Consider the following 19,582-nt stretch of genomic DNA (forward strand, 5'->3'; position numbering starts at 1 on the left):
AGACCCATTTTCTGTGCTTCCTTGTCCAGCCTAGAGAAAGCAGAACTAACGGCGCGGGTGTTGAGGCCGATTATATCAATATCATCGGCATACGCCAGCAGCTGTGCACTCTTATAGGAGATGGTACCTTCTCTATTTAGTTCTGCAGCTCGAACTATTTTCTCCAGGAGCAGGTTGAAAAAGTCGCACGATAGGGAATCGCCTTGTCTGAAACCTCGTTTGGTATCAAACGGCTCGGAGAGGTCCTTCCCGATCCTGACGGAGCTTTTCGTGTTGTTCAACGTCAATTTACAGCCATATTAGTTTTGCGGGAATACCAAATTCAGACATCGGCATAAAAGGCAGCTCCTTTTCGTGCTGTCGAAAGCAGCTTTGAAATCGACGAAGAGGTGGGTGTGTGTCGATTCTCCTTTCACGGGTCTTTTTCCAAGATTTGGCGCATGGTGAATATCTGGTCGGTTGTTGATTTTCCAGGTCTGAGCCACACTGATAAACATCAGGTTTGTTGATAAGGTCTTTAATCTTTCACACAATACGCTCAGATAGAACCTTATATGCGATGTTGAGGAGGCTAATCCCACATTAGTTGGCGCAGATTGTGGGGTCTCCTTTTTTTATGGATTGGGCATAGCACACTTAAATTCCAATCGTTGGGCATGCTTTCGTCCGACCATATTTTACAAAGAAGCTGATGCATGCTCCCTTATTAGTTCTTCGCCGCCGTGTTTGAATAAGCTCGGCCGGTAGTCCGTCGGCCCTCTGCCGCTTTGTTGTTCTTGAGGCGGGCAATTGCTATTCAAACTTCTTCGCATGAATCGGGTAATGGAACGTCTGCTCCATCGTCATCGATTGGGGAATCGGGTTCTCCTTCTCCTGGTGTTGTGCGTTCACTGCCATTCAGCAGGCTGGAGAAGTGTTCCTCCATAATTTAACTATGCTCTGGGCATCAGTGACTAGATCACCTTTGGGGGTTCTTACAAGAGTATGCTCCGGTCTTGAAACCTTCTGTAAGCCGCCGCTCGTAGAATTTTCGAGCATTACCCCTGTCGGCCAGCTTATCAAGCTCTTCGTACTCACGCATTTCGGCCTCTTTCTTCTTCTGTCTGCAAATGCGTCTCGCTACCCTCTTCAACTCTCGGTATCTATCCCGTCCCGCACGTGTAGTGGTCACTCGTAACGTTGCGAGGTAGGCGGCTTGTTTTCTCTCCGCTGCGACACGGCACTCCTCGTCGTACCAGCTGTTCTTTTGTCTTTCCGAAAACCAATGGTTTCGGTTGCAGCTGTACGTATGGAATTTGAAATGCCGTCCCACAGTTCCCCTATACCGAGTTGTTGACTAGTGCTCTCAGAGCATGGAGTGCAAGCCGAGTAGAAAATCGTTCGGTAGTCTGTTGTGATTGCAGCTTTTCGACGTCGAACCTTCCTTGTGTTTGTTGGCGTGCGTTTTTTGCTGCACAGAGGCGAGTGCGAATCTTAGCTGCAACAAGATAATGGTCCGAGTCGATGTTAGGACCTCGTAGCGCACGCACATCTAAAACACTGGGGACGTGTCTTCCATCTATCACAACATGATCGATCTGGTTGGTAGTTTTTCGATCCGGAGACAGCCAGGTAGCTTGATGAATCTTCTTATGCTGGAATCTAGTACTACAGATAACCATATTTCGGGCCCCGGCGAAGTCAATCAGCCTCAACCCATTTGGGGATGTTTCGTCGTGGAGGCTGAATTTACCGACCGTAGTGCCAAAGATACCTTGTTTGCCCATGGCCATTGTATGGCCACTGTAGTAAATGTCACAAGGACCTACTCGTCTCTGTCCTTGTCCCGTCCATCGCATTTCTTGGACGGCGGTGATGTCAGCCTTTATTTTTGCGAGGACATCAACCAGCTGGGCAGCGGCACCTTCCCCATTAAGTGTCCGGACATTCCAGGTGCATGCCCTCAAATCGTAGTTCTTATTCCGTTTGCCATGGTCGTCATCAAAAGGGGGGTCTCTCATCCGAGGCTGTTTCAACGTTTTCATTGGTATTGTTTTTTTACGTGGCGGGTCCCAAGCCCAGCGCACAACCCTTGTAGGGAATGTTTCGCCTTCTCACTTTAGCTCGCCTTCGAACGGATGTTCTTAGGCTACCCAGAGGATACTTGGTCAAAGACCGGAAGTAGTGAGCTGCTTGAGCTATGTGTAAAAGAATCGTTTCTGGCCACTCCCAAGTGAATGGCGATCAGAGAACTTTCCTCACTTGCGTGAACTTCTACACATGACTCCATCCTCCAAACTCCCTCCACTTTTACCTTGCCTTAGAAAAAAAGCGCGCGTAATTTTTTTTATATTTGTTTGTTTGGCGGCAATTTTAATATGGAGCCCACAAAGAAGCATTTTCGTCATATTTACTTTATTATTTCCGTAAAGGAAACAATGCAGCTCAGGTTGCTAAAAAGTTACGTGATGTGTATGGTGACAAAGCCTTAAAAGAAACACAGTTTCAAAGTTGGCTTGTCAAATTCCGTTCAGGTCGGCCAAGTGCAGTTGATGATGACGTCATCAAGGCTTTAATCGAATCGGATCGTCATGTAACTGAGCGTGAGATTGGAGAGAAGTTAAATATACCACAATCAACCATACAAGACCATATACGACGTCTTGGGATGGTAAAAAAACTACAATTCAAAAAAATGTTTGAAAAAATCACCGGTTTCTCTTCGGTCAACCTAATACATACATACAAGTGAAGCTAATAAAAGCGTATTAAAAATCGGGCCCCCATTTGTTTTAAAGTGTTTCGTGCACGAACAACCTTTGTTGGAATCGATTCATTTGGAAACATACAGTCGACTGTTGTTTACTTAGGAGCTCATACGCGTAAATTCAAGATTCATAATCTGTCAAGATGTCATACATATAAGAGATTTGAGCGATTGACAAATTAGGAAAAAATGGGACCCAACAACACATGGTCACATAACAACCTTGTAATATCAGTTTGCGCAAAGCATCAATAGTTTCCGGAACAAGAACTGATTTTGCTTCATCGCCAAAATTGGAATTAAGTTCACCGGTGCACAGAACCCGAGATATAAAACCTTAACTTATACTTTAGCCGCGGTAACTAGAGGTTGGATGATCTAGTCTTCATACATACACCCGCGGCCAAGCGTAACTTACCACTTGATTTTTTTCACTATTTTCAATTTTTTCATTCTTTGGGTAACTTGTTTATGGATTTAATAGAATACGGGGAATATATCGATGGCTCGAATATATTTGGTTAACTCTTGACTTTAATCTGGCCCATTTGTAAAATTAAATTGAGACAACTTTTTTTATTTGCACACAAGTCTTTTATTTCATTATTACTAATTCTTGTAATAACTTAACAAAATTTTTTGTTTCAATTGAAAATGGAATTACAACATATTCAAAAAGAATAACGGGAAATCTAATATGGCGTCGGTCCACCTCTAGCGGATATTACAGCTTCGATACGAGCAGGCATTGACCTAACAAGCTTCTCCAAAACACTGCTTGAAATTTCCTCGTCCCAAATACTTTCCAACATTTTTTTAGTTCTGGTTTACTTTTACTTTTTTGATACAATTTTTTTTTTAATATTTTATATTTGTGTAAGTCAAAGATCACTTCGTTAAAACTTAACGGAAAAATTCCATTACCGTAACAAGTACCGTTACAATGAGCGATAGAACACGTGTTCGCTAGAAATTTCTTAATGGTGAGTTACGCTTGGCCGCGGGTGTATACATATGTAAGTATAAAAAAATAACATTATGTATACAAGTACTTGTGTTTTTTATTTCTTTCAAATCTTGCTATCAAATTAGAACGGTACAATTATTTGATGTTACTAATATTCGAAATTAAAAATTTCAATGTGTATTCAAAATAAATTTTCATATACATATTTATAATTAAAGTATATATGTAGAATTCTTACACCATTTCCTATTTATAGTTAATTATGGCCTTAGATGTATGTATATGCACGTGTGTATCTACATATATATATTTACAATAACGTTCGACACTTTACAATTTGTTTATTCAATTTCATGCTACGTAAATACAAAACTACTTATCTTTGTACACCTAATTGTTTGGCAACAACTAAATTCGTTGCATATTATGTATTTCTATTAATTAATTACTTTAAAGGAAGCATAAGAACCACGTCAATTATCCACAGGATCTTCGGTTTAGTAAAGTACCGTCCTTACGGGATACATCTCGAAAATACAGATTCTAAAACAAGAAAATTCAAATTTTAAAACTACTATTATTTGCTTAAATTTCTTTAATAAATATTTAATGTGCAAATACAAATGTTTGCACAGTTGAAAATTCTTCGAAACAATCTGTTTTTACTTATAATTATTTACTTAAAATGCTCCCACAAATATGTTAATGTTCATATACAAATGTTTGTATATGTGAAATCCGGAATTTTGACAGTTATTACGAAACAGATAGAGAGATGACTACGAAATTATGGGGAACGTACCACCGTACTTCGATTCATGTTTAAATATGAATATCCTTCCAATAAATATGTTATGAAATTGTTGACTTATTTGTCCACTCTTTTATTAAAAATTTTGGATATGTAGATAGAAAACGTTCTATCATTAAAAAAAAAGATATATGGATTTAATTTTCAAACCATCTTCATAAAATGTGGGTTTGTGCCTTTTCTGCAATCGATATTAAATTCTTTATTTTTGATTTTAAACAGTGTAATGTGTATAAGTTAGTAAATTGACTTCATTACTATAATACTCTGCTGCAGAATTATAAAGCTGATAAAATAACTGTACAACTTTAAAAAGTAAGAAAGAACATCCATTTCACAATTATAAGATTGTACTAGTTTTTTTCTGTTCTGCGAAATTTTATGAAATCTTTTAAACTTGAGTGCCTTTAAATTAAAAGTCGTAAATAATAATTTATTTTTAATAACAATTTATTATTATTCGAAAAGTACTGCTTTAATTTATAATTAAACTAGAGGACTCGTAGACGCTTTACTGTGGGAGACCCATAGATCGTACCACTACCATTTATCAAGTTCATAATCTAACAAAAACAGTGAATTGCTGACTATGAGGAGTGTTTGAGTGCTCTTTAATCGTAATAAAACCGAATTTTTACGTCGGTGTGTGACAATGGAAATACTCCACTCCAATACTGGCTCCATAATTTCACACTAAAGTCCAATGTACAGACATTATAGTGGACTGCATATGATGAACCAGTCTTCAAGCGCGGAAAGACGAAATGTCGGTTGGAAAGGTTATGACATTAGTCCTTTGGGATGCACGTGGTATAATATTCATCGACTGACTACTGAGCCAGTTATAATCCATTGCACTGTGTATTTCTATTCTACTATACCAAATATTTAGCAATTGTATTATTTTTGAGGAAGAATCGGTTTGAAATTGTACGCATATACTTCATCGTTTCTGTTTGAATATTTCTCGCTAGAGAGTTCCGCGGCTTTCGACGCGCTATTTATAGGCCCCGGCCGGTCCCGCAATTTTTAAATATGTAATATCTTAGAAAATATTCATTTAAATCAAATGCTCTACATGGCCATATAGATCTATATTAAATCAACAATGTATTTAAGGTATTTAATTGGATAACGATTAATACTGTATTGGTTAAAATCGCTCCGAAAATTAGCCATTATTTGTCGTAAAAAGTAAATGACAAAAACATGTTATTGTGGAATATCCATATGAGATAGACATATGTGTGTATATCATCGCAGAGTTTTCTGTAGACCTTTTCAATGGGTACAATACTTAGTACATTATTTTGATAAATCTCGTAGGGTTCAGCCTGCGTTTGCAATGTTAGCGGAAAAAGATTAATTATTTACGACATCACATTAGAAAACTCAAAAATAACAGTATTTTCCATCAAAATGTGTAGCGTAGTTTTAAAGATTTAAGCATACAAAGTTACATAGGGACAGAAAAATCGACTTTCTTTTATACTACAAGTATGTATTGATTATATAAGCATTACAGTTTTGTACTAGTCGAATGAACAGCTATGATTATATATTAATTCTCCAAAGCAGTTTTGTTCCTTTCTTGACTTCCAAAAATGATTTTGATATTTGGACAGGACAATGTATATATGTACATAAGTATGCAAACTAAAGATTCGATGGCCACGAATAAAAAAAATTTTTTTGATTGGCCAGATTCAATTGAATTCTGTGGGATCTTTGCGCGCCTTATTTGTTAAAGAACGTATAGCTGTCATAGCCAAGGATGTACCCCTTCCTTTTACTTTATTAAAAAAAACAACTTAATTATTTTACTTGACGGTTTTCCCTTATGTATTTTAAAGACATTATTATTTAAGACCTTCAATCATAAGGCTCTTAAGCTACTAAAATTCATTAAATTCCGCAGAAAGAAAGCAGTAGCGGTTTTATTATTTTGCAGCACTTATTGTATGCATTATCTTTCTTAATCTATAGGTAAAGTTGTGCAGTTATGATATTAAATATATTTTCGAAGTACTAGCATATACTTCTTCTTTAATGGCGTACACACCGCTTACGCGGTTATGGCCGAGTTACCAACAACGCATTTTTTTTAGCAATTTAGTGCCAATTAGAGATACCAAGTGCAGCCAGGTCCCTCTCCAACTGATCTCTCCAACGGAGTCGAGGTCTTCTTCTTCTTCTACCGGCGGTTACTGCGTCGATTCCTTTTCGTGCTGTCAAAATCAATTTTAAAATCGACAAAGAGGTGGTGGGTCGATTCTTTTTTACGGGTCTTTTCCAAGACTTGGCGCTTGGGGAATGTCTGGTCGGTTGTCGATTTTCAACGTCTAAAGCCACATTGATAAGGTCCAAACAATTGGTTGACGGTGGGCTTTAATCTTTCACACAATACGCTCTATAGAACCTTATACGCGATGTTTAGGAGGCTTTTCCCACGGTAGTTGGCGCAGATTGTGGGGTCTACCTTTTTGTGGATTGAGTAGAGCACACTTAAATTCCAATCGTTGGGCATGCTTTCGTCCGACCATATTCATATCAGTGCTTCGCTATTGCTATTCGAACTTCTTCATGGACAGGCAATGGGACGTCTGATCCATCGTCACCGATTGGGGAATCCGCTTCGACATCTTCTGGTGTTATATTTCGATTGCCATTCAGCAGGTTGGAGAAGTGTTCTCTCCATAAATTTAGTATGCTCTGGGCATCGGTCACTAGATTACCTGTGGGTGTTGTGGGGGGAGTATGCTCCGGTCTTGAAACTTTTTGTAAGTCGCCGCATTTTTTCGAACATTACCTATCTCGGTCAGCTGTGCTCTCATTTTTTGCCTGCAAATGCGTCTCGCTTCCCTCTTTAGCTTTCATTATTTGATCAGCCTTATAATTTTGCAACAGAGGGTAATTATTCATTTTCTATATTAACAAGTTTATATTAACTATAAACGTAATATACATATTTTTCTGATTCATGTATCATGTAACTATTAAAATGTAATTATTTTATTTTTACTTTAAAAAATTTAGTATAATAAAAATTTTCATTGTACGGAGTTTTTCAATTCTGTTTGGAGCGCAAAAAGTTTTTTTACCGCGCAAACTAAATCATGTTTTATATCTGAATATTGCTCAACTAATTTTTTTTTTGTTTTGCACAACTTACTAACCGATTAATAATTGTTTTATAATTTTATTTCAAATACCTTAATTTTTTATTGAAAGTAATTTTTATTCTTACCTTCAATAAAAGAATTTTATTAACCCTGTTAAATTTTGCATTATTGGTCAAAACTGCGCTAGTTGATTGCAATGTTTCTTCTCCAGGAATATGTATCATGGCTATGTGTTGTGGCAGATCTACAGGTAAAAGTCTCCAGAAAAAAACGACTATCAGTATCCAAACCCCGCTGATCCATGCCCAGTCATTGATGGAGTAACACTACTAACTATACCTAATTGTGTGGCTGTATTATTTGTTTGTCAGTGTTGTGCTGCAAATTTCATACGTTTTTGTTTTTGCCTTTGATTGCAGAACCAGACACGCACCACGTTTTTCTTCAAGTCCAATTTCTCAGCGATAGCAGCAATTTTCTCACCAGAAGGCCTCGGTTGAACGGCAAAGTACGCTTCCAGGGAACGTTTTTCAGGCGCCGCAATGGAAGTCCTTTTTCTTGAAAAAAGACTCGATATAGATTACTGTTACAAAGTGGTTACTTTCAAGCTTTTCTTGCCAATGTAAGGATGTCATATACAGGGTGCCCACAGTGGGGTTCGTTAAAATGCCGCGTATGCCATACTGAAAAGCCCATTTCTCAAGTGAACACAATATTTTATTTTACAAATTAATTACAGCTTTAAAATAAAAAATAAAAAATTAGATGTTTCATAACAGATGGGCACCCTATATACATATGTATACTTATATATATACTTAAAAGTTTTATGTATTGGGACTAGAACATTTCTTTAATTTCCTTCTAACAGTACAAATATGTATGTATATTTACTATGGAGTAAACCAAGAGAGCTCCAAAACAATTGCATTCAAATGTTTTAATAATGAATAGGACAAGTTCTAAGAAGATAAGATAAGAGATTATGTGATACTAAATTATTGTTTTTTAAACAAAATGGGGATAAAATTTTTTTGCTTACACAAAAAAATATGTTATTATTACTGCCAATGGTGAAAGCCGCTTATAAAAATTGTTAGAAACGTCAGAGAGGGAAAAACTTCCAAAGCTTATATATTAAATTTATTTGAAACATCTATTTTAATTTCACTGACCTTCTGGAGTGGAATAATTGGTTTCATATTGAAAGTCTCTGTTAATACAAAAGCTATGCCTTGAATTTGGGACACAGTTATTATGTTTGATATCAACCGAACACAGGTCTTACTTTTTTGTTGTTTTAGCTAATTTAATTTTCTAGCCTGTGATAGAAAATACAACCTAACATATAATAATATACATATATACGTATAACTACTTATGCACTTAATTAAGCAGTTTATAGCATTGAAATTTGAAGTAATTTCAAGCAGCTCATTTTCATCGTGGAGTTTGTTTTTAAAAAAATAATTGTTAGTGTTGGTTATGTTTCATTCACAATAGAATTCAGCTGTCAGTTTTTAACAATGTTGCGAACGAAAATACCACTAACTCCTTAAATATTTGAGAGTTATGTTTGAATTTAGGAACAGAGATAGTTGTAGTAACTTCCGAATTAATCATGTAGTTAATAGGGTTAAATGCTTCCGTTTGTCAAGGCTATTAGATGTCGATATTTAACGAACTCTTCCTTTTATATCCTTTTAGCACAGAAACTAATTGATCATTTAATCGGTCTTTGCTGAATTAAAGCTTTAGTGTAAATCAATTCACTTAGGAAATAAAAATCTTATTTTACTACATTATTTCTCAATCGAATACACCATGCTGTAATTTGGGCTATGTTTACTAATAATATAGCTGATTAATTTTGAGTAGCTTTTCACTGCAATAATCCAATAAGCTGCTGTCTTCGTAAATGTTTTCTTTCCCTTTTTAAATAAAGCCAGTGCATAATCGTAACTAGATTGCACGGCATGCAGTTGAATATTATTAGTTGTTTATGCAAGCAAAATCGCATTCAAATGCAATTTGTTTTCCTTTTTGCCAAGTTCTTATGAGAGGAAAAATAATATACTATATAACAGTTGATCGCTAATCGAGCCTATCGTTAATCGAGTAGCCGGCTGTGTGAAAGGCAAAAATTGGGTTCTTTTATAATCTTAATTTACTAAATTAATTTGGCTGTGCGAATAGGCTGTTAATGACTTTAAAAATTACTTCGGTAGGGATGTGACGACTGTCAAAAAATCTCTTTTTATGTTCTACAAAGCAGGCTAAGAAGTTCGTATCGCAAAAGTTAGCTATCGTATTATTAGACCACACTCTCAAAAGATTTGTTCTAAATATCATAGTTATCGTATCGCATTTGAGTAACGTAAGTGTTGATATATTGAAGAAACTACATAAAAAGTGAATCTCGAATATTAATATTAATACACTCTTATGCGGCTTTGCTTCCTAATTTCATCCAAGCAATGTAAGCGTCGCTGTAGTGGATAAATAATGTTATGTGATCAGTGAATATCAAAATGAATGTGTGAGATATTATGTTAATGAAACGAAAATGTGCAAAGTGGAATGCGCGAGAGCGTGCAACCAAATCTAAGAAGTGTTCGAAACCGTTAAATCGTAATAAAGTTGTATACTTGTACAAATATTCAACAATAGATAAAACTTGGATCCGCTGCCTATTAAGAGTATTTTTAATTTAATCTCAGACCTCAAATAAAAATGGTATCGGAAATCTTTTTTAAAAAAGGATTATTTTAGATACAAACTTTTTAGCTTTAGTACTGAAACCGTGCGCCAAAATAAAAAAATATATTTGCAAGTAGATTTTTGTACTGCTATGCTATTCACTAATTCAAAATACCCACATACATACATATGTACATTTATGAAAATAACGTACAAGAAACTTAGTGTACACGAGACTTTTTGGCGTTAAGGCACTAACCTAATGTACAGAGTTGTTGATTTATATTTCATGTAAGTTATAATGTAATGTTTCCATTAACCAAAACGTTGTCTACCTTTTCTTTTCACCAGCTGGAAGTACACTGGGGGCGTCTGGATCTCTTCGTTTGTTTTTTGCTTGCGCCTCCGCTTCTTCCAGCCATGCCTGTAGGATTGGTTTCAATGCAATCATATTGTTGTGTGACAATGTAAGACTTTCAAATCGGCAAATTGTACTTTGAGAAAGCGCCCCAACTCCTGGTAATTTTAGATTTGCTAAAGCTTTACCTACATCAGCCTGCGTAACGCCTACAGCAAAATAGGGTTGAGTTGATGTTAGCAGCAGAATTTAAGCAGCCATTACCTAACTTTATTCGTCGTTGTTTAAATCTTTCTGCGAATGCTTCCAATTCTCTAGGATCCGTGTCAGTGTCGGGATGAAGTCCAGCCGCAGCCACCGCTGCAGATATAACAGGATGATGTACTGCAGAATGCCCATGATCTGAAAATATAAAACTTAAAGCTGACACGTTGTGGTTATATATTTACGAATTACTTGTAGAGTGGCCACTTAAACTGCCAGGGTGGTGATGACTCATCATATGGTTCATACTATGATACGACCCATGTAAATGCTGATGAGTCGGCGTTAATGATGTGTCTGACATGGGCGCTAACGTTGTCATTGGCCCCGTAGGGTCCAACATATCCAATTGATCCATCGTATGATGCATCTGAAAAAGTAAAAGTAAAACCATTTATTCACATAAATACCAACATTAATAGTTTACTTTAACAATGAACGTTAAATTCGTTTATAATTTTCAAACGGAAAGAATATTTTAGAAGTAAGGAAGGGCTAAGTTCGGGTGTAATCAAACATTTTATACTCTTTCAACTTGCAGGAATCAAAGCCAGGGAAATACCTTAACGTATAAAATCCCAAACAGAGAATCGGAAACCAAGCAATTTTTTATACACATATACTATATATAACTCATACACTGATCAACATATTCGGCATAAGGTTTGTTAGAAAAACGAAAATCATTATATGTGGTATATGGGAGTTGGTAGTATCGACGATTTTATCTATTAACTATTATCATGCCAGGTACTAAAAATGTTTCCAGGGTTTGATTAAGGTACCCAATTTTATATATTTTAGGCACAAAGATGCAATGTTATTAGTAAAATACGCTTTGTAATTTTCACTGAGATAAATTAAATATTGAGCATAAAGTCACCCGGAAGTTCGAAAATCTTTATATTAGGTATGTATATGGGAGTTCAGGTAAGTATTGACGCGATTGAACCCATTTTTGATACACACAGTTACAATGTTATGAGTAAAATACGCTTTGTAATTTTCACTGAGATAAATTAAATATTGTGCAAAAAGTCAACCGGAAGTTCGGTAAGTATTTACCCGATTCAACCCATTTTTAATACACGGTGATACTATTGCCAGGAAAGGATTCTCTCTGAATTGTGTATCCTATGCATTGACCGATATTTTCGGTCAAATGTCAACTATAGGTACTGGAGTCAATATTTCCGGTATTTGGGGCTTGAGCAGTTTTGTTGAATTTTGGGACATTTTTGGTCATCAGGTGACATACTTTAAAGGAATTAATAGCACAAAATTTTATGCCGTTATTTTAATTATTTCTTGATTTGTATACTGGAAAGTGAAAGAATCAAATGGAATCGCAGTTTAATTTCACCAAAAATTACCGAATACAATGAAAAAAATTAAAAATGAGCGAAACGACACTTAGAAATCGGTGATAATTAACTTATTCTTACTATTTACTTACTCTATCTTGCTATGTTTTTCACGAAACCCGAATTTTATTAGTATTATATTATATTCGTGGAAGAAATGAGATATCTTTGAGAGTAAAACTTTTTCAATTATTTTAGAAAGAAGACTGAAGTCTTTCCCAGGCTTATCTATCAAGATAATCTGCGACTTTTTCCATGAAATTGGATATTGTCCGAAACTCAGAATTGCATAGAAGAGCAAAGGCGTCGTACACAGCATTCTTTGGTAACTCAATTAGGTAATATTATCATGTCCTGGCGACTATTTAGGTTAAGTTCATGTAGGATCGTAATAATTTCAGAAGTTGAAGTCTTAAAAGACTCGAGCGGCTCGTTTTCTGTGTTGGGTAAGATTGACAGCTTAAAGTTGTTCTTTGGAAAATTAGGTTGATATACCTTTTCTAGGCATTCTCATTGCGAAACAATAAGCCTATTCCTCGTCACTTTTTGCTCGTCAATGTCCACTCAAGTCTGGTATACAACATACATTCTACAACATTACTACGAGTTAAGTATTTCGTGAAGAAGACTAAACCTCGTACTGAGCAGTTGAGTTAGCGTCTTTCTCTGAGTTTATAGCTATTCATATAGCTCTCTTTTGGTGTTCTTTTTTTTTGAACTACGGTCTGCTTATTTAAGTAACGCGATTAATACTTATTTTAAGTGAGAAACAAAATCCAGTACTTATATCAGTGTGTTATAACTTTTCCACTATGCCCCGGCGGGCTTCCAGTTCGGGGACAACAGGTTTGCTGCGCTGGCCCAAGGTCCCCAACCAAAACGTAAAAAATCGTATCAAAAACTGCAAGATGCTTTTCCTGACTTACCGCCAATAAAAAGTGAAGATCCAAAGTATATTGTGATTAAATCCGACGAGAATTCTACACCCCTTTCGAAGGTTTCTTGTTTTCGTGTTTACAATGCCTTACTTACCGTGAGCAAAGATATAAACAAAATTAGTGAATTACGCGACGGCAGCCTATTACTGCTAGTGAAAAATAAGCAAGTAGCAGAAAAGTTTATAAAAACGAAATGTCTTTTTCAACATTGGCGCTGTTAGCGCTAGCTATCATCAACATCTTAATTGTAACAAAGGCACCATTTATGCACCGTTTTTTAAACGATGTGCCTGAAAGCGAAATAATAGAAGGACTCAGTTCTTATGAAGTCTCCGCGGTTTATAAGTTCACTCGCAAAGTTGAAGGTGTTATAAAGCCTACTGGTGTTATGCTAATATCATTCAACAGTTATTCCCTTCCAAACAAAATAAACATCGCATGGAGGATGACCTCTGTGCGACCATACGTGCCTAATCCAATGCGCTGCAGGTCATGCCAAAAATTGGGTCATACGCAAAAACATTGTAAGGGTTCCCCAACATGCGAAACTTGCAATTTCCCTTCTCCACACGATAATGACTGCATCCGAGTCATGTGTGCGAATTGTTCTGGCGAGCATCGTTCTTCGGACTATAAGTGTCCAAAGTATATGCAAACCAAAGAAATTTTAAAAATAAAGACACTAGAAAAGTGCAGTATGCACGAAGCCCTTAAAAAGTATAGAGAAAATACTTCCCTCCCTTCCCTCACTGCTAGCTTTTCACATGTGCTTCAACCTACAAAAGAGGTATCCTCTGTATCCAATACACCAACAAAAATTTCAGCCATCAACAATTTCACAAAATCTAAAAATAACCATAGAATTGCCGACAATGACTTGCCTAGTACATCAAAACAAAACGCAGAGGTCACCTCTGCTCCCAACTCATCAACAAACTCTTTAACTAGAAAAAATCACTCATCAAACACCAACAACAAACATATTTCCATCAACAAGCCTGCATCGATCAGTTCAGACTACAACAACGTCTCACATTCAGCTAAAAATATCAGCGACAACTGTACCCAACAAGCCTCTTTCTTAAATCCCAAACTTTTCAGTCCAACAACAGCCTCTCTCATTTCTAACTTAAACAACTCCTTAAACTCGCTTAATAAATATACTGACTTCAACAACACTACTACCAACACTACCGTGCAGTCTAATCCACCTAATCACGAAAATCTCTTTCCAACAACAAGCAATTCCAACGATAATAAATACTCTACTCAACATACTGAACAAATAGAAATTGACTCTGAATAAATACGCTTAGCCTTTACTCTCTTTTGAACTAGTACTCAATTGGTGACACTCAGCTTCAACTGACTGCTCATACGAGTTGATATTCTAGCTCTCTTCTGTTTCCCTTTTTCTTTTTTTCCTACATAGATCTTATGATTCCATTATTGCAATGGAATTTAAACGGCTACACTAATAATTACAATGAGCTTCAACTATTAATACAAGATCATTCCCAAGCTATTATACTCTTAAATGAAACTCACATCTCTTTCAACTTGTCTGCTTTTACTCCTAAGCAGTACATTGGCATGTTTCACAATCTTCAACATATTAGCACAGGTAAAAGAGGTATTGCGATTCTCATAAGAAGAGATATTCCACACAAAATTAATGCCATTCAATCCAACTTGCTGGCTATGTCGATCGAAATTATCTTAGTTAAAAAATCACCATTATCTGCGACCTATATTGCACCAGATGAACATTTTACCAGCACAGACATCCTGCAATTAATCAACCAAGCTTCTACTCCTTTAATTTTCGCTGGTGATTTTAATGCATGGAGTCCACTATGGGGCTCTCCAATAGCCAACAAGAGGGGCAAATGCATTGAAGACGCTTTACTTTCCTCTAACTTAATATGTTTGAATAACGGATCCGCGACACACTTTTCCACTCACTCCACTTTTTCCCATGTAGATCTTACAATGTGCACCGACACACTTGCCACAGTGTGCGAATGGAGTATACTCGATCACCTGCACGGAAGCGATCACTTCCCCATTGTACTAAAATTGCACCTAGGTTCAACAACTAAAAACCACAAAATAAATAAGGTATTCAAAACTGATTACGCTGATTGGGAGAAGTTTCAGACACATTGCGAGATAAATGGCAATAAAACCCCAATATCTGACAACCCTAACCAAGAAAGTGCGAGGTTAACAAAAATTATCCGTTCAGCAGCGAATGTTAGCATTCCTCATACAAAGCCAACAGCAAGTTCAAAGAGTGTTCCTTGGTGGAATAAAGAAATCGCTGAATTGCGGCAAAAACAGACAGCTTGGTATGAATACAAACGCGCTCGTTCACTAGTCAACTTAATATCTTTCAGGAAAGCCAATGCTCTTTTCCGTCGTTCCGCGAAACAGGCCAAGCGTAAATGTTTTCAGGATTTCACAAGCAAAATAAATCCTTCGTCTAGTCCTAAGTTAATATGGAATGCTTTAAAAAAACTTTCTGGAGTGCCTAAAAATCTAACCATTCAATGCGTAAAGGGGCCAACAGGTTTGGTAACCAATCCCTCCGATATTTCCGAGTTATTTAAACCACTATTCTGAAACAAGCTCAGATATTTCATTCAGCACACAGTTTCAAACCTCTAAAACCACCACACTGTCCGACACTTCCTACTCTATCTCCCCTCTTTCTTTTTCTGCTAAACAAATAGAAACCAGCATTTCACTGTCTGAATTTGAGTTCGTTGCATCTACCGTTAAGGGCAAGATAAAATTTCTTATCCAATTATCAGACATATGCCAAAAAGCCTCAAGCTCCGATTGGTAAAGCTTTATAACAAAATTTTCAATACTGGTGTCTACCCCCAATTTTGGAAAACGTCCTGTGTCATACCAATACTTAAACCACACAAATCCTCCGATGAACTTGCTAACTATAGGCCGATTTCCTCCTTCCATGTATGGGCAAAATTTTGGAAAAAATCGTAGCTAACCGCTTGATGTGGTATGCTCAGCGAAACAAGTTCATATCACCGAATCAAGTCGCCTACAAAAAGGTCAAGGCACGTTAGATGCTTTAATCCAACTAGACTACTTCATTACTAACGCTTTGTCCAGCAAAACCACGTGTCCGTACTATCTCTGGACTTTCACAGAGCTTTCGACAAAATTGGAGCCCATATTATTATTCGACAACTAAGAAAATGGAAAATAGGCCAGAATATGATACGTTTTATTACTAACTTTCTCACAAACAGAAAACTCAAAGTCAACGTAAATGGTTTTCTTTCTTCAACACTCCCGCTTTCTAATGGTACGCCGCAAGGCTCACCTCTTTCAGCCCTCCTTTTTATCATTGCTTTCGATGATATTAGTAGGATGATAAAAATTACAAAGGAGTTGAGCACCAGATCTATGCTGACGATGTCCTAATCTACACAAAAGTCTCTGACGTTAATTTAGCTCAATCCTTATTTACTAATATACTCGCCAGAATTGAGACTTGGTCACTGGAGTCTGGTGCTTCACTTTCCTTAGACAAAACACGTATCCTTCATGTATGTAGGAAGCAAAATTGCAACGGTATTTCACTAACCCACAACCAAACTAACATCGAATGTAAAACACAGCTGAAAATACTAGGATTAATTTTTGACTCTAATTATAATTTTAATGCTCACTGTAAATATGTCAGAAACTCGTTAATGTCACGATTAAATATTGTTAAATATCTCTCGTCTAAGCATTCATTTATTCATCCGAACACACTAGTCAATGTTGTCAGAGCTTTGCTAACTTCAAAAATAGATTATGGGCTCCCCATCTATGGCAATTGCTCCAAAAGCAGTATCAACCTTTTAAATGCACCTTACCATTGCGCAATACGGCGAAGTCTCCGGGCCTTTCCAACCTCGCCAATAAAAACGATAATGGCTGAATCTGGTTTACCAACTATTCAAAATAAAATTATAGATTCTTCGCTTCAAATTCTTGCGAAAACGGCTGAGAACACCAACCCATTACTTAATACAACTATCACGCATGCCACGAAAAAAGAAAAATTCCAAGAATACAATCGGTATTTCGAGATGCTTAAGTTTCGCTGCAGAAAATAATATTTTACGTAACGCAACACGCAAATTCACCACTCGACATCCTCCCTGTCTGATCAATGATAAAATACTACAGAATAAGCTTATGTTTTTGTCCAAGCAAAACACACCAAACGAAGTCTTTCAACAAACCTTTGCTGAACTGGAATCTAATTACACAAATAATGGCTGGAAGTTATTGTTTACGGATGGCTCCAAGTCCACCGATTCCACTTCGTTAGCAGTTGTCACTGCCACAGGAGAAATTATTTGCAATTGGCTTCTTCCCTCAACGGCCTCTGTATTTACAGCTGAAGGATCTGCTATCCTTCATGCAGTTAATTACGCAAAAAAGACTAAAGGAAAGTTTCTCATCTGTACAGACAGCAAATCGTGTATGTCTGCAATAACGTCTCCTTCCAATCGCAATCCCATAATAGAAGTTATCAGAGACGCGGTCATTGGTACCCCTCAGAAAATCCAAGTAATGTGGATCCCTGGCCATGCTGGTATTACAGGCAACCACTTTGCAGACCTCGCTGCGAAAAATGTAGCCAGGACTCCTGCCTTAACATACTGCGTCTCATCCAAGCAAGACATTCTTAACCTTATTAAGCACAAAAGGCATCAAAAAAACGCAAGCGAATGGAAAACATTTAAACATCACTACGCGGTCATAAACCCAGCCAGAAATCGTATAATCTACTCGTCAGCAGTTCCAACTAGCGCAATGAAGACATATACTCGATTAAGGATTGGACAAACTATCATAACACACGCCCACTTACTATCGGGTAAAAGCCCATCCATTTGCCCCCTTTGCGAGGACACCGCTACTATCAAACACTTACTTACACTCTGTCCGATGCTTCACCCAACAGCCCACAACTCTGGCAACATTGATCTCATAAAACTACTAAGTGAACCTTCAGAAAAAAACGTGATGATTGTATATAGATTTTTAAAAACCAACGATTTGTTAAAATATATTTAAGCAAATTACATCTTTACTAACCCTTAGCAATTAGAATTTTTCACCTAGTTATAATTACAAGACGGCTGAAGGCCTCGTAGCCAGTGCTGCGTTTATGTATTTATATAATAAAACTCCTTTTGTTATATGAATTATTATAAATAAATAAATAAATAAATAAGTATTTCTTCTTCTCACGCAAAATTTCCTCGTAGCCTCCTCCACTGATTCTGCTTGGGTTTCAGTGGTGAAATCAATGGACACAGTTTCTTTTAGACATTCAAAGTTTTTTGTAAAACCACAAACCTGAAAGATTGTCAAATAATAGCCCTGATGACACGACAGCGCTAATATGCATTAGCGGACTTATAGCCCTGACAGACGAGCAAAATTAATGCGCTTTAAGCAACGCTAATACGCATTGCAATTTTATGGTGACAGACGGCAGACTTGTGCATTTAGACAGCTGATAGTGAAATTTGTTTGTTTATTAAAAAAAATTTTGAAATAAAAGTGTGCGAAAAAGTTAAGAATATTGGAAAAATGGATAGCAAACTGTGCATTGTTTATTTTTCTGCCATCTAAAAATATTATAATTTGTTTTTGTTAATATACTTGCACATAATTTAATTAGCAATATAAAAATTGTTTACCTTTGAAGCTGTAAACACAAACAAGGCGGCAGGTTTCAAGCGACATCTGTCAAACAATAGCAGAAACTAGCCATTTTGGGCAGTGTTGCCTACTCAAATTTGGTAATTTCAGCTAAACGCACGGAATTCTTGTGCATTAAAAACTTGCGTTAAGATGGGTCAAATGCGCAAGTAAATGCAAATAAATCTGAGAAACAGCGTACTACATTTTTGGCGTTTGCCAATGCTACTGGAAAACACAAGATTAAATTACTTATAATTGGAAAAGCAAAAAATCTTAGAGTATTTAGACATTTTAACTGCCCAGTGGAGTAAAAAAAGTACAAAGCCAGCCTTAATGACATCAACTCTGTTCAAAAATCGGTTTCACTTTTCCTTTGTACCACAGGCAACTACACTACACTACAAACTGAATACCCTCTGACAATTATGTTCTTTAACTAGGTGAAATCATATTTGAAAGAGATCGGATTGTATCAAAAGACTTTACCACTTCTTTTTTCTTATAGAAAAAAGAATAAACAAAGCATACATGGCCTACTATACTTGTACGAAAATCGTCAACAAGAAT

The 19,582-nt window shown here is 36.6% G+C and overlaps 1 protein-coding gene across 1 annotated transcript; it reads right to left on the minus strand.

Moving 5' to 3' along the window:
* Positions 1 to 3,865: 3,865 nt before the first annotated feature.
* LOC120780251 (inhibitory POU protein) lies at positions 3,866 to 11,338 on the minus strand (the record flags this gene model as incomplete). The annotated part of the gene is made up of 6 exons (XM_040112512.1): positions 3,866 to 4,256; positions 7,772 to 7,985; positions 8,040 to 8,203; positions 10,682 to 10,913; positions 10,969 to 11,106; positions 11,161 to 11,338. Coding segments are annotated over 5 exons (774 nt in total), but the record flags the coding sequence as incomplete, so codon positions are not given.
* Positions 11,339 to 19,582: the final 8,244 nt, after the last annotated feature.

This window comes from Bactrocera tryoni, unplaced genomic scaffold (genome assembly GCF_016617805.1).
Source record: "Bactrocera tryoni isolate S06 unplaced genomic scaffold, CSIRO_BtryS06_freeze2 scaffold_244, whole genome shotgun sequence".
Classification (NCBI taxonomy): Eukaryota; Metazoa; Arthropoda; class Insecta; order Diptera; family Tephritidae; genus Bactrocera; species Bactrocera tryoni.